Source organism: Larimichthys crocea, chromosome VI (assembly GCF_000972845.2).
Source record: "Larimichthys crocea isolate SSNF chromosome VI, L_crocea_2.0, whole genome shotgun sequence".
NCBI lineage: Eukaryota > Metazoa > Chordata > Actinopteri > Sciaenidae > Larimichthys > Larimichthys crocea.
This window is the reverse complement of record NC_040016.1, coordinates 1,019,980-1,032,296: the sequence shown is the minus strand read 5'-3', so window position 1 is coordinate 1,032,296 and position 12,317 is coordinate 1,019,980. Positions and strand designations below refer to the sequence as shown.

The following is a 12,317-nucleotide window of genomic DNA, read 5'->3' as shown; positions in this document are numbered from 1 at the left end:
TCGAGCATGGTCATCCTTCCTTCCTGCTCTAAGACATATTGTCCATTATCAACCGGTGACTTTGGCTTCAGCTGTTCAGATTTTTCCACTTGTATGGAATGGGCAATCCATCCAACAAATGGAAAGAAGCACTCCCCATGTGGAAAAGTGCATGTGCGTGTGTGACTTTGTGGGGGCGGCAATGATGGATCCCAAGGAAGTGCGGGACTGCTGACGCAGCAGATGGGAATGTTTTCATTTGGTTACAAGGAATTCCACTGAGATCTGAGGCGAGGACGCAGGATGAATAATGTAAGGACAGGGAACGTGAAAAGGGAATCAGAGAGCAATCAGTGTTCCTGTCTCTCCTCGTGTCTCCATAGAAGATTGGCTTGTCAATCTCACTTGTGGTTTCAGCACTGCAGGGGTGTTCGAATTCAGTGAGGATCAGGACTGGTGGGCTGCCAAATGCGCAGTGAGCCTGTGTCAACAGCACGATCAGTGATAAATGTCTCAACACACTGTAGCTGACATTACGAAGGAACAACTGAGAAGATGAAACAAATCAAAGAAACAAATGGATGCCTGCTAAAGACACCGGAAGTTGTCAGTGGTCCAAAATTCTGATGCAATCCTATGTATCTTCCTCCACACGGCGTCACATACTGCCCGCGGTGACAGGAACGTGGGTGGAGCAGGAAAAGGAGAGAAAGTTGGAAAAGGTACAAGAGTAAAGAGGAAGAAAGAAACAACTAGCTGAAAATAATGAGAAAATTTAAAGAAAACTATAGCTCACATAGAGAGCAGAAAACAAAGGGGGAGAAAGTCTGGCCAAATCTGAACCAGCTGCTCAACTGGATCCCAGATGTGAGAGAGTGAGAGTCAACACACACACACACACACACACACATGAAATGGCAATGAGCCAGAGTGAGCTGCATGGCTATTTCATTTGTCACTTCAGGGAAGCTGCCATTTGACAGGACAGCTGTCCACTTCCTCTACTGGACTCTTTCTTTGTGTGGGAATTTGCTGGAACTGTTACCAGCAATGTGTGTGTTTTCATTGATGATTTGCTGCCAGGATTTGTCCAGCCCACTATGTAGCTTGTGACGCATTCAGTGTATTAATGTAAGAAATATCAGGCTGGTTACCAGGGCAACATTGCACTACAGTAACAATGCAGATCTTCACTCCCCGGCCTAGATCCTCTGTTGTTGGTCTCTACCTCTGAGTCAATCCATCCAATCAATCCATCTGCCTGTCTCTGTGCTCCTTCTGTCCATCCATCAAATTTACCCCATCAGACATCTATCATTCCTCGAACCATACCATTTTCTCTTCCTGCAGGCTTCTAACTAGATCCAGTTAGAAAACAGACAGACAGTCTAAGGTAATCTACTGAAACCCAATCCACCTTGCTGCTGCAGCCCTGACATTGATTCATATCCACCCCACATCCGCATTACCAATAAGTGGTGAAAGCAGGAAAGAGAGAGAAGGAGGAGGTAAAAGTGTGAGAACAGGACAGGATACCTTTAGGATAAAGAAAGAAAGACAAACGTATGCAACTGAAAAGAAAATAACTGAGAGTACGAGTCAAAGGGGTGACATGTTGACAGAAGAACCTCTCACTCTTTATCTTTTCTCTGCCAGTTCGTTAAACCAGTTTGGTCATTTCTGAAGGTGAGCAGGGCTCAGCGACACATAATTCCCACATTGTGCACGGATGACAAATGTCCACTTGTGGTTAAACATCTCTTTTTACAGAAACACAACTGTTAGTCATACCAGCGTCAGAGACAGGGATTTCTTTGACCAACTATGATCTTGACTGATAAATAGATAAACAACAGAAGTGTGTGTGTGTGTGTGTGTGTGTGTGTGTGTGTGTGTGTGATGGATAGAGTGTCTTGTGGAACTGGCTTGTCCTGATACATTTCTGAGTTTTGACATGAGTCACAGGATGTAAACAATGAGGACTGCAATTGATATTTAGTTTAGTTTAAAATGGTTAACCCTGACCGAGAAATGCTTCGGGATGAGAAATTATTTACTGATCCTTCAACTCTTGTGTATAAAGAATTGCAAAATTGTCTATGAAAAATCCAAAACAAACAAAAAGCCACCATGAAGTTGAAAGTTCTGTTTCTGCAAAGACCTCACTGATTTTAAAGATATGGTTTTTTTATACTAGCAGCTTCTAGACTCCTATGTGACCTTCTGATACTGCAGTCTGAGAAACCATTGCTTGATTGACCCCTTTCACCCCGCAGAATACTGCCATATAAATGGTTATGCCACACTAAAAGTACCAGATGCTGCATACCAACAGGTCTTTAATGTGTGTAATGTATGTGCAAACACACATGCTGCTATATGTTTAACAGTTTTATGCATGTGTGCATACATGTTTTAATGTCTTGAGAGGGTTTATCCATGCATGCCTAAATGTGCTGTCAGCACTGAAGTCTGCCCACCACAGATGCATTCCACATATTACACGCCGGCTGGTCCTGCTCGTCCCCCCCCAGTGCAATTTAACGACTTCCTGGGGAGTGAACCCTCCACGCCAGATTTTGGGGTTCACAGTTCAGACATGGTTTCCATTTTGAGTCCCTAAAAATCTCTCTCCTAAACCAAACGTCGGCCTGCTTGTCTGTCAGTCAGTCATTATGACGCCAAACAATTAAACAGGGTATTACAACCGGTAAAACCTTGAAATCTGCAGTCTAGTGAAGACAAAAGAAGTGTTTAAACTGGGTAGGACACATAAAGATAGACAAATGTTTCTCACTGAGAAAATACAATGCAGTGCCAAGATGAAGAAAGCAGCCCGGGAACAAAATGCAGGCAATTTACTTAATAGTTTTGATTCGGGTTTCAACAGGCCTTGGCAGGATGTTAACAAACTCCCCACCAAATCCTGATCTCAGTGGGGATGAATGATTGCAGTGAGAACTATGAGGAGGTTCAGGTTTAGGTTTAGGTTTAGGTTTGTGCCACATTTTTCTCTCTTGTAACTCATGACAGGAGTCAAATTTGTCCTCTGTGGTTAAAGTTAGGGTTGGTAAGGTAAGATGAGGTTAAAGTTAGAAGACCACTTCAACTTGTAGAAGAGTTGTTTTCCAATGTTTCATATATGGTCATTTCAAAAAATACCCACAAACTTTTTTACAGTGTCTCCTGTTATTGACTGGTGAGAAATGTAAGGCATAAATACTGAAGCTTTCTTTCCTGAGTGCATGCTGCTGCTGATGATGGCCTTTATTGAAGACGTCATTACTGATTTAATTAATTGCCTATTACCCTTTATTCTACCCAAACATCAATCCTTGTTCTATAATTGGAAAACTGAATACAGAGACAGAGGCATTATGGTTGTGACCATCAAATAACTGCTTGCTAAACCTCTCTCCTGAAATGCCAATGTTCAGTCATAGATTAGCAAATGTACCTGAACACCACAGGTCTGTTAGGCTTAAGACTTTTCTAGATGCTGAGTAAAAAGTTAGTTTGAAGAGTGGTGTCTCCTTTTAGTCATAGACATAACACAACAGCAAAGAAACATTTAAGTAATGGATTAAATAGTGTGTCTTTCTGCTCTAACAAAAGGTGCAAATGTTTGCATCCCAAACTTATTGGCTTACCTACAGTAGTAACCCACTATTACTTCCAAAAAGCATATCATTAAACAAACGAATATTTTTGCTATTAGAGGTTATGTCTTTTCAGTGTTGGCACATGGCTAGTCTAAAATGAAAATGTATCTGTATTCATATCCAAATATCCTTTGTCTCCTGTGTCTCTCATCATTCTTGCTTATCAAGTTGCTAATCGGACTATGGAGGAAGTCTAGATGTTCTGTCATATTCTTTACTTGGGTTGGAGAAGTTACATTTTTATCTATAATACCGTCTATGGCTAACTAGCTCTACCCCACAATACAGTTTTACCGGCCACTGTGGTTTATTTATTCCCAGATTTCAAACATTGTTCCTGGGACTGGTAGCTTCAGCCACAGTTATGATATTTAAAATTATATCATGCGCATAGCCATCATGGCCATATTTAAGAGCTTTTAACCATCTGACAGAGTTGTAGCAGATGTCATTAGCTGTAGGTAGCTGCTGTCTGCTCGCAGCAGGTCAGTTGTCTGCATCAAAGCCATGAATATATATTTGTACATTCAGTGCATTATCAAATCCACAACAAAACCCTGTGGCTTCCCTAGCAGAGTAAATGATAAACTGCACTGTGGCTCAAGTATTCTCCTGTAATGCACGACTTCAACTCGCACCATGAGGACAGGTCTTAAAATAACCCAGGCTGGAAAGGTCAAATCGATGTCATGAATAAAACTGTAAAGCCATGGTAAATGGTACCTCAACTGGCAAATTTATTAATATTCCCAACAAGCACAGAAATCCCCTGTGCAACAGACTGAAGGCTTGAATTCCTTTGAACTGCAATCAGACATAAACTGTGTCAAACCAATTTCTCCAATTCTACATTGTCCCGTACACTACTGCTGAACAGGAAGGGAAATTGTGTTGAGGTTCTCAGGGTAAGAGGCTGATAGTGTGTGAGCTTTAATAGGGTGTGTAGGCTATCCAGTTGATTTAATCAGCGAGTGCGGTTACTGATAATCCTATTTCATATATGGTTCCCGCACTAAGTCCCACGGCAACACGTGCAGCAGAGCGGCAGAAAATCTGCTGTACCGTGAATCTAGTGGAAGTGTCCACGTGCTGGACTGACGCGCTCTCATGAACATGTCAAACTACTGTATGCCTGACAAGCCGGCAGAGGCAGGAATATGAAAATGTGATTAGCCTACATGCTAGCCAGCAGGCACACACACACACACACACACATGTATGCATGCACGTGTAACACCGATAAGGACAGGGAAAACCACATGTAGGCTCCATTTACTGCACTCGTCGCTCATGACTTGCTAAAGATTTGCACATAAATGTATAATTTCTTTTCTAATTTAGTGGGTGTACCATCGCCGTCCTCCGAAAACAACACCAGCACTGGAAACAACAACAGCTTTGATTTTCAAAAGCACAGTTGTTGAGGACCGGTAGTGGGTGGAGGGTTTCTAATGTAAAAGAAATTGCTGTCGAGCCTCCTTGTTGTGTCAGTGGCCTAATTCAATCAATCATGAGTGACAGGAGGACTGCATTGACACACCTGCTCTAATGCAATGATTTACATTCAGACAGAGTTGGAGGATTTCCTCTTAAGTCTACATATTTTTTAAGAAAACGGTAGCCACACAAGGTGCTGTGTGGGCAAATACGCAGCTTGCAAGCGCTGGTGCTGTCAAAAACGCTCAATTGCTTCCTGAAAAATTATTTCTCCAAGACTTTTTGGACTCCTGAAACATCTGCTGGCAGCTGCTGTGTTCAACCATTCTGCCTTTTCAAACCTCTTTTGGGTCATTTGTGATGCCATATGGCTCTAATTTACTGAAGCAGTGTGCTCATTTTATCTGACATCATCTAGGGGCATCAATTCGATGCTCACATGCTTGCAAAACAACAAGGGTGGGGCCGACCTCTTTGTTCAACTGGTATACTGTCTTTCAAGAGTGAATTCCCTTTGTTGAGAGCACCACAGATCTTTATACAGAAGGGTAGACAACACATAGATGCTGGAGTGCCAATAGGACCAAATGTAGTAACCCCTATCCTCCTGCCCACTAACAGTACATCTCCACTGCCACTACTCCTTTGAAGTAACCACAATTCTTCATGCCTCTGACATGAAAGACATGTTTTCCTGCAGTTCACAGTCATCAAGGCCTCTACCTTTAATATTTATGTGAACTGATGGGGGGGGTGTCAGATATTTTTATGAGCCCCATTGCTCTGCATTGTCTTTTTGTGACATTTGTAGGTTACGAGAGTTTAAAAGGTCAATTGGTGGTTAAATGGTTGCTTCCCCGGAGAGGGGGGAGGCAGTAACTGATCTGATGAAGTATTTTATCACCAGTGCAACTGTTTTTAACATAAATATGAAGCACTGTATTGCTATTTCAGTTCAACTATTGCTATATAATGTTGAAAGATGTGGTCTAAAATTCACTCTATAGATTTAAATATTCAAGAGATGTCAATCAGATGTGTGTGGTTATATGTATTTTACATTATATACACTGAATATGCACTTCACAGTGGTAAAAATGTAGCCTAGAGCAATTATTTACATTATTTGCAGTTTAGTGAGGATCTGGCCATAAACCTGCCGATGTTTTAGATCCACTACAAAGATATTAAACCTACATAAAACCCCTCCCCATGTGTTGGGCTAAGTCGAGCATGAATAAATAGTTTGACCTTCCTACAGCTTCAAGGGTAAACCTTTTGCTCCCTCAAGATAAGGGTCAATTGTGAGAGATTTGTTTGTCGTTTTCCGGTATTTGCCAGTAAACACTGACGGAAGACAGGATTCTCAAGCAGAGCAATTTTGTTAAAGTAACAACATTACAGTAACAAAAAACAGGACTGATAAAAGCTTTAATGTGGACAGAGAATCTCCATATATGGAGGGTAAGAGGATAGGGATTACAGGCAAGCACGGCCGTCTTATTTTCTGTCAGAGAACATCTCCTGCGTACGTGGATACATTAGGGAGAGTGGTTGGGAATGAGTGTCTTGACATTAGCAACTTAATGTGAGTGGTCTGGAATCTTTCTAAACGTTTTGCCAAGGACTTCATGTAGCAGATAGGATCTATTTCTGGTGAAGTTCAGAGGGTCACGGTGGCTCTGAAAGACGTTTTCTCCAAAATAAGTGAAAGACAAGCACACAAGGACACTGGGAGTAATGTTGTAAGCTGGCACGTCATACTTCTGTGGCTTTGCTCTGGCACACTTTCCAGGCATTACTGCATTTGCAAACATGCAGTACATCAATGTCAGCCTACTTTGGCTACAGGTAATCTTATTCAGCACTTTAATGCATTTTTTTCCATACTGTAAAATCATCTGCACTGTTTCAAGGTCAATGTGTACCGTTCCATTTGCTCTGTAACACAACTATGCTTCCTCCGCTGTCGTTGCGTTTAAAAGGGACAAACATGAGCCTCACCCTCCATCCTTGGCTAAGGCAGATGAGGTAGTTGCCATTACTGCCAAAGTGACTGGTCACCCTTGGCAACGGCAGTGCTACTTTTTCTCCTCCGGCTAGAAGGCAGCGTGGTGCATATTTACATATTTCACAGACTGCTGACCAAAAGGAATGCATTACCTCAGACAAGCAAAACGATGGTGTAAATAAAAGGAGGATTATAGGCAATGATGACTCAGGTAGGGAATAGATATCCTGACAGTTAAGAGAAACTAGGGCACCAGAAAAATATCTAGAGCATCAAAAGGCACTTTAATCTGCCAATAAATGGAGGCATGCTTTTAGTGCTTTAAAACTTTTACCAAATCCAGCTCACTATGAGTCATTAGTGAGCATATCTCTTAACATATTTCTTTATGTAGGAATATATTTTAATGCAGACTGTTAATAGAATTGATTTCAAAGTATGACAACTCCTTGTTCTTCAAGGCTAGATATTTTTGTTGACTTAATGATTACACGAATGAACACAACCTACTGGGGATGGAAAAGCAGCACAAGCAGTAACCTCTAGGATTTCTAAAGAGAAAGTGCAGAGGAAGGTAATGAAAAAATAATCTTGGGTTCAGTCAACACGACTACAGTAGTTTGTTTGCCATAGAGTGTGGGGTTTAAAAGCCGCCGCTATCAAACGACAAGTTGTGACCTCTCATCTGTTAGTCCTGCAGGTAACCCTAGCAACCATTGTACAAGCACAGGAAGTACAAAGGCAAACAGGTACAGTAGATAGAGATAAGACCAGAAAAAAGTCAAAGAATCTGAGCCATGAATATCCCCATTAATATAAAAAACTTCAATACAGTGCTGCTCAGATATGATTGAAAAAATAAAAGATTTACGCATCTACCTAAATGTACGTGTGATTTCCAAAGTAAAACAATCAATTGTTAACCTTTCCTGGCTCAGAGGTGTGACATGCAGCAACGTGAAGAGATTATCTCAATGAGGTAAACTGCAGGTTTGGCAACTTTCAAGTGAAATGACGATGGTGAGTGTAACACAATCCTATCTCTATGGGAAATGAGTCTCTCCTCATGATTACTTACTGATAACAGCCACCTGTTTTGGTTTAAATTAAGATTTTAGGCAGACAATACAATAATAAGTTATTCCTGTGTGTTTTTTGTAATGATCCATTATAAAAACATCTTTAACCAGGCTCCAGTTTTTCTACAAGTCTTGAACTAATGTCACCAATTTATTTAAAACCTGTTGTATTTTGGTAGAATATAAGACAGTTTTAAGTTGTGTACCACATCCTGCTGTCACTTTGTTGAGTCATTCACTCAACCTGTCCAGACAGCCTGGTGCTGTTTGGGATAAAGACACCAAGACAAATGACAAAGAGTAGCAGACAGGTGCGGCTAGTTCTTCAGATCTGTGTAATCTTTACCGTACACTTATTTATTTCGTATTTTAATTTTGTTCTTACTTCACATATGACAGGTGGATTAATGCAGTGGCGACACACCTGCAGTGAGCTAAGATATTATTGCAAAGTAAGAATTTCAACATGGCACGTCACCAGCTCCAGCAAGAACCAAAGTTACTAATTGCCCAACTAACAACATTACCTTTACTTCACATGAAATCATGAAAATACAAAGTACGTATGATGCTTTAGGACAAAGCCTACTTTTGTCACAATGACACCCTTTCATTTAGTAAATTTAGGTTTGTTTATGTGCCTTCTCAAAGCACACGCTCACCTCTTCCATTCCTACATTTTCTGTCTCTCCGAGCTCTCATTTGTCTCACTCACAGCAGCAGCTAGTGTTGCTAGGCAACAGCTCACACCCACATATGCTTATAAATACTCATATCATAACAATATAGTCAATGAATGGACTATATATATATATATAATGAAAAGACTTCTCTTTTGGATCACTAGGTCAGGTGAAAAATGAAATATTAATGTGTTACACAATCACAGTGCAATACACTAGGCCTAACACTGCTTATCAATATATTATGGTCAAGTCGATTGGTTTTAGTTTCTAATAAAGACCTTGTTGAAAACTTGTCTGACCACACTAATGTTCTGCCGTCAAAATGAAACCATGAGCATGATAACATCTATGAACTGTCTGTGTAGACAAGTCATAAACTGACCCGGTGCAACACACCTCCATGGACTCAGATTACACACATTCAGTACCAACAACTACTGTATGGCAGGTGCACATGCTTCATCTGAGCCTTTGTCATAGATTGAATGAATGCAGCAGGTGATGGCTGAATAAAAGGCAGGGCAAAGAAGAAGAAAAAAAGAGAGTTTAGTATACAATATAAGGGAGGAGACTGAACAAGAAGAGTGTTACAGATACTCGGGCATACCTTCCGAATTCTTTCATGCTCACCCAATCGTGCAGTGCATACACACATGTAGGGCTGGTACAAGTTAAGACTTGAAATGAGGGTGTGTGTGTGTGTGAGCTGTTTTAGCACCATGTGTGGGACGACAGACAGGACGACTCGCTCCATGCTGAATGACACAACAAGGAGGAGAAAGAAAACTGGGACAATCATTCCAGTATAATGGGAAGTTCTGCAATGTCTTCAATTAAATGGCACACAACACTGAAAATAGACCCGTTGCCATTTGTTTGTTCATGGCAGATTGTGTGGATGTTTGACCTCTGTCACAGATAGATGTTGATATCATATATATATATATATATATATATGTCATGCTCCATATAAACATAATCCTAATATGATCAAAACCAGGATAAGACTCCAATATGAAAACTGGCAGGCATGGAAATGTACTCAGTTGGCAGATAATGATGAATATCCATGGCAAATTAACAAAGTGAAAGCATCACAGCTATATGTGTGTAACAGACACACTGATGATTTTTAGAATTATAGTTTTTTTCATCACCATGATCACAATCATGGTGTTATGCAACATTAGATTTTCCCTACTGCTTGTAAGCTCAAGGAAACATCAGCTTCCTTTGTGGAATTTTCCAAATAGCAGTCTTCATAAGACCATGGGAAAGTGAACCGGGCAGAAAAAAAAGGGGAAGCATCCGAATGTATGTCACTTCTCTGTCTCTTCCTGTGACCTTCTGTCTCGGCCATCCATCACAGAGGTGGGATTTAAGCAGCAAATTCAATGACTGTCTCCTTCAAGTCTCTTTCTTTCATACCACTGTCTGCTTTCTCACTCAAATCACAGACTATCTGTTAGTTGCGCAACGTTCAATAAACAAGATAAGTTCTGCCTGAGAGAGAGGAAGAGGGAGAGGGAAGCAACAAAATGACAAACACAAAGAACAGAGAGCAAACAGGCAACAGATGCTGAGAGACAGATACAAAAAGAAAGAAAATGTCTAGAAACAGAACAAACAGTCTGCTCTGTCTCCATAAAACACTGAATGTATGACACTACCAGCCTATCTCCTTGGCATAATTAACAGGGGATCCCTGGCCTACATGCTGCTAGAATCTCCTCTTCTAGTTTCCCATCGGCCAGCACAGGAGTGCAGCCAGACTGGCACGTGGACTAAGTGTGGCTATAACCCTCCAGCGGGCAGGCAAAGGACCGAACAGCTGGATCTGTGCCTGGCATACGAGCTCTGTCCCTGCAGAGAGAGTGTGTACTTCTCACCCTTCTGCCTCCTTGCAAGCCAATGCTGCTGTTGCTTCTGCTGCAAGGGCATCTCCTCCACAGTCTCCTACCACAGAGACACACTGGGTGACTGCAGGACCGCCTCTATGAGCAAATGAAAAGGCTGCACCCAACCTGTATGCCATGCTGCAACACTCACTCATCAGACACACACACACTGGATGGTCCACTTATACACTCTCACTTGGCCATATTAAATGGGTTTCTTAGGAGGGTTGATGAAACATGACATGAGGACTGAAAAATCACTTCTAATTCTTACACTCAAGCAAAATGGATCCTCACTGTGCGTGGCAGTGTGTCCCTCCTCTCATATGCACTGAGCTAACGTCACAACCCACATTCAAAAATGTGACAATCACATGTCTTTCAGCAAAATGCATCACAACGCAAATTAATGTTGTAATGGCCAATAAAATGTGACATTGAAAAAAAAACAAATCAAATGAATGTGATTGAAGATTTGATGAAAAATCCCCTCCCCAAAAAAATGAATGAAAAACGCCATCCTGTTGTTGGACACATGGGCGAATCAGACATTAGACGCCACATCTTGTATCATTGACACTGTTGATACCAACACTCATTTTGCATGAGCAGAAACGCTCAGCCCAGGTCAAAAAAAAAAAAAAAAAAAAAAGAAGGTGTGCCATTTTTGCGCACCGCTGTGATGTGCCTGCGAAAAGCAGCCTTACCTGAATCGGGGTGAATCTTTTATACATTCTTCAAAGTCCACCGTCATTTTTGCGTTTTCTCGTGTATTCCCACTTTAGTCTGCCAATGTCATTGCCCGCGGCGGGATGTCGCTTGAACCGTGCGGATGGTGACTGGTATCCCCTGACGCGCAGCAGTCTGTCGCCTCTCTCTCTCTCTCTCTCTCTCTCTCTCTCTCTCTCTCTCTCACCGTGACACAAAATGCGAGCTGAGTGCGCGGCAGGCAGATTACTACTACACTGCTGCCACTGCTGCCCAGACAGGCGAGAGGCGTAGCTGCACCGTGGAGACTGAAAGAGGGGAGGAGAGCGCAGGCTGGTCACACACACACAACCCGCCGTAACACCGCTGGTGAACAGGAGGGAATCATGGGAGAATGAAAGTAACTTCAGCGGCACATAAACTCACCGAAAACAATATAGATCTGTGTGACATGTTTTTTTTGTTTTTGTTTTTGTTTTGTGTGTGTGTGTGTGTGTGTTTCTTTCCACGTGTATCAGAAGAGCAAATTAAAAAACAAATTCAAAGTGAGTCTGGGAAGTCGAGTTAAAATCGATTATTTGATGCCTGGAAAAAAAACATATATATTTGAAATTCAAGTTCAAGTCAACTTTATTATCATAGCTGCCATATGTACAAGACATACAGAGAATTGAAATTGCGTTCCCTCTTATCCCGGTGCAAACAGCAATAAACATCAAATATAAAATATAAGTAAAAGATGTAAAACATATATAGAGGCTAAAAGACATCCAAGAAAAGACAGTGGCAAATCTGGAAGATATAAATTGTATAAAAATATGGCAAATATGACGGTATGAACAGAATGAACAATATAA

The 12,317-nt window shown here is 41.4% G+C and overlaps 1 protein-coding gene across 6 annotated transcripts in view; it reads right to left on the bottom strand.

The window, feature by feature from the left end:
* Positions 1–11,802, bottom strand: part of acap3b (ArfGAP with coiled-coil, ankyrin repeat and PH domains 3b) — a 50,546-nt gene extending 38,744 nt beyond the window's left edge. For 4 of the 6 annotated variants that reach the window (XM_027278978.1, XM_027278981.1, XM_027278983.1 and 1 more), the window contains exon 1: positions 11,460–11,801. In XM_027278978.1, the coding sequence (XP_027134779.1) occupies positions 11,460–11,506 (47 nt within the window). In that variant the 5' untranslated portion in view covers positions 11,507–11,801. Of the gene's footprint in view, positions 1–11,459 lie in introns of all 6 variants that reach the window. The other 2 variants (XM_027278979.1, XM_027278982.1) reach the window with 1 other exon arrangement.
* Positions 11,803–12,317: the final 515 nt, after the last annotated feature.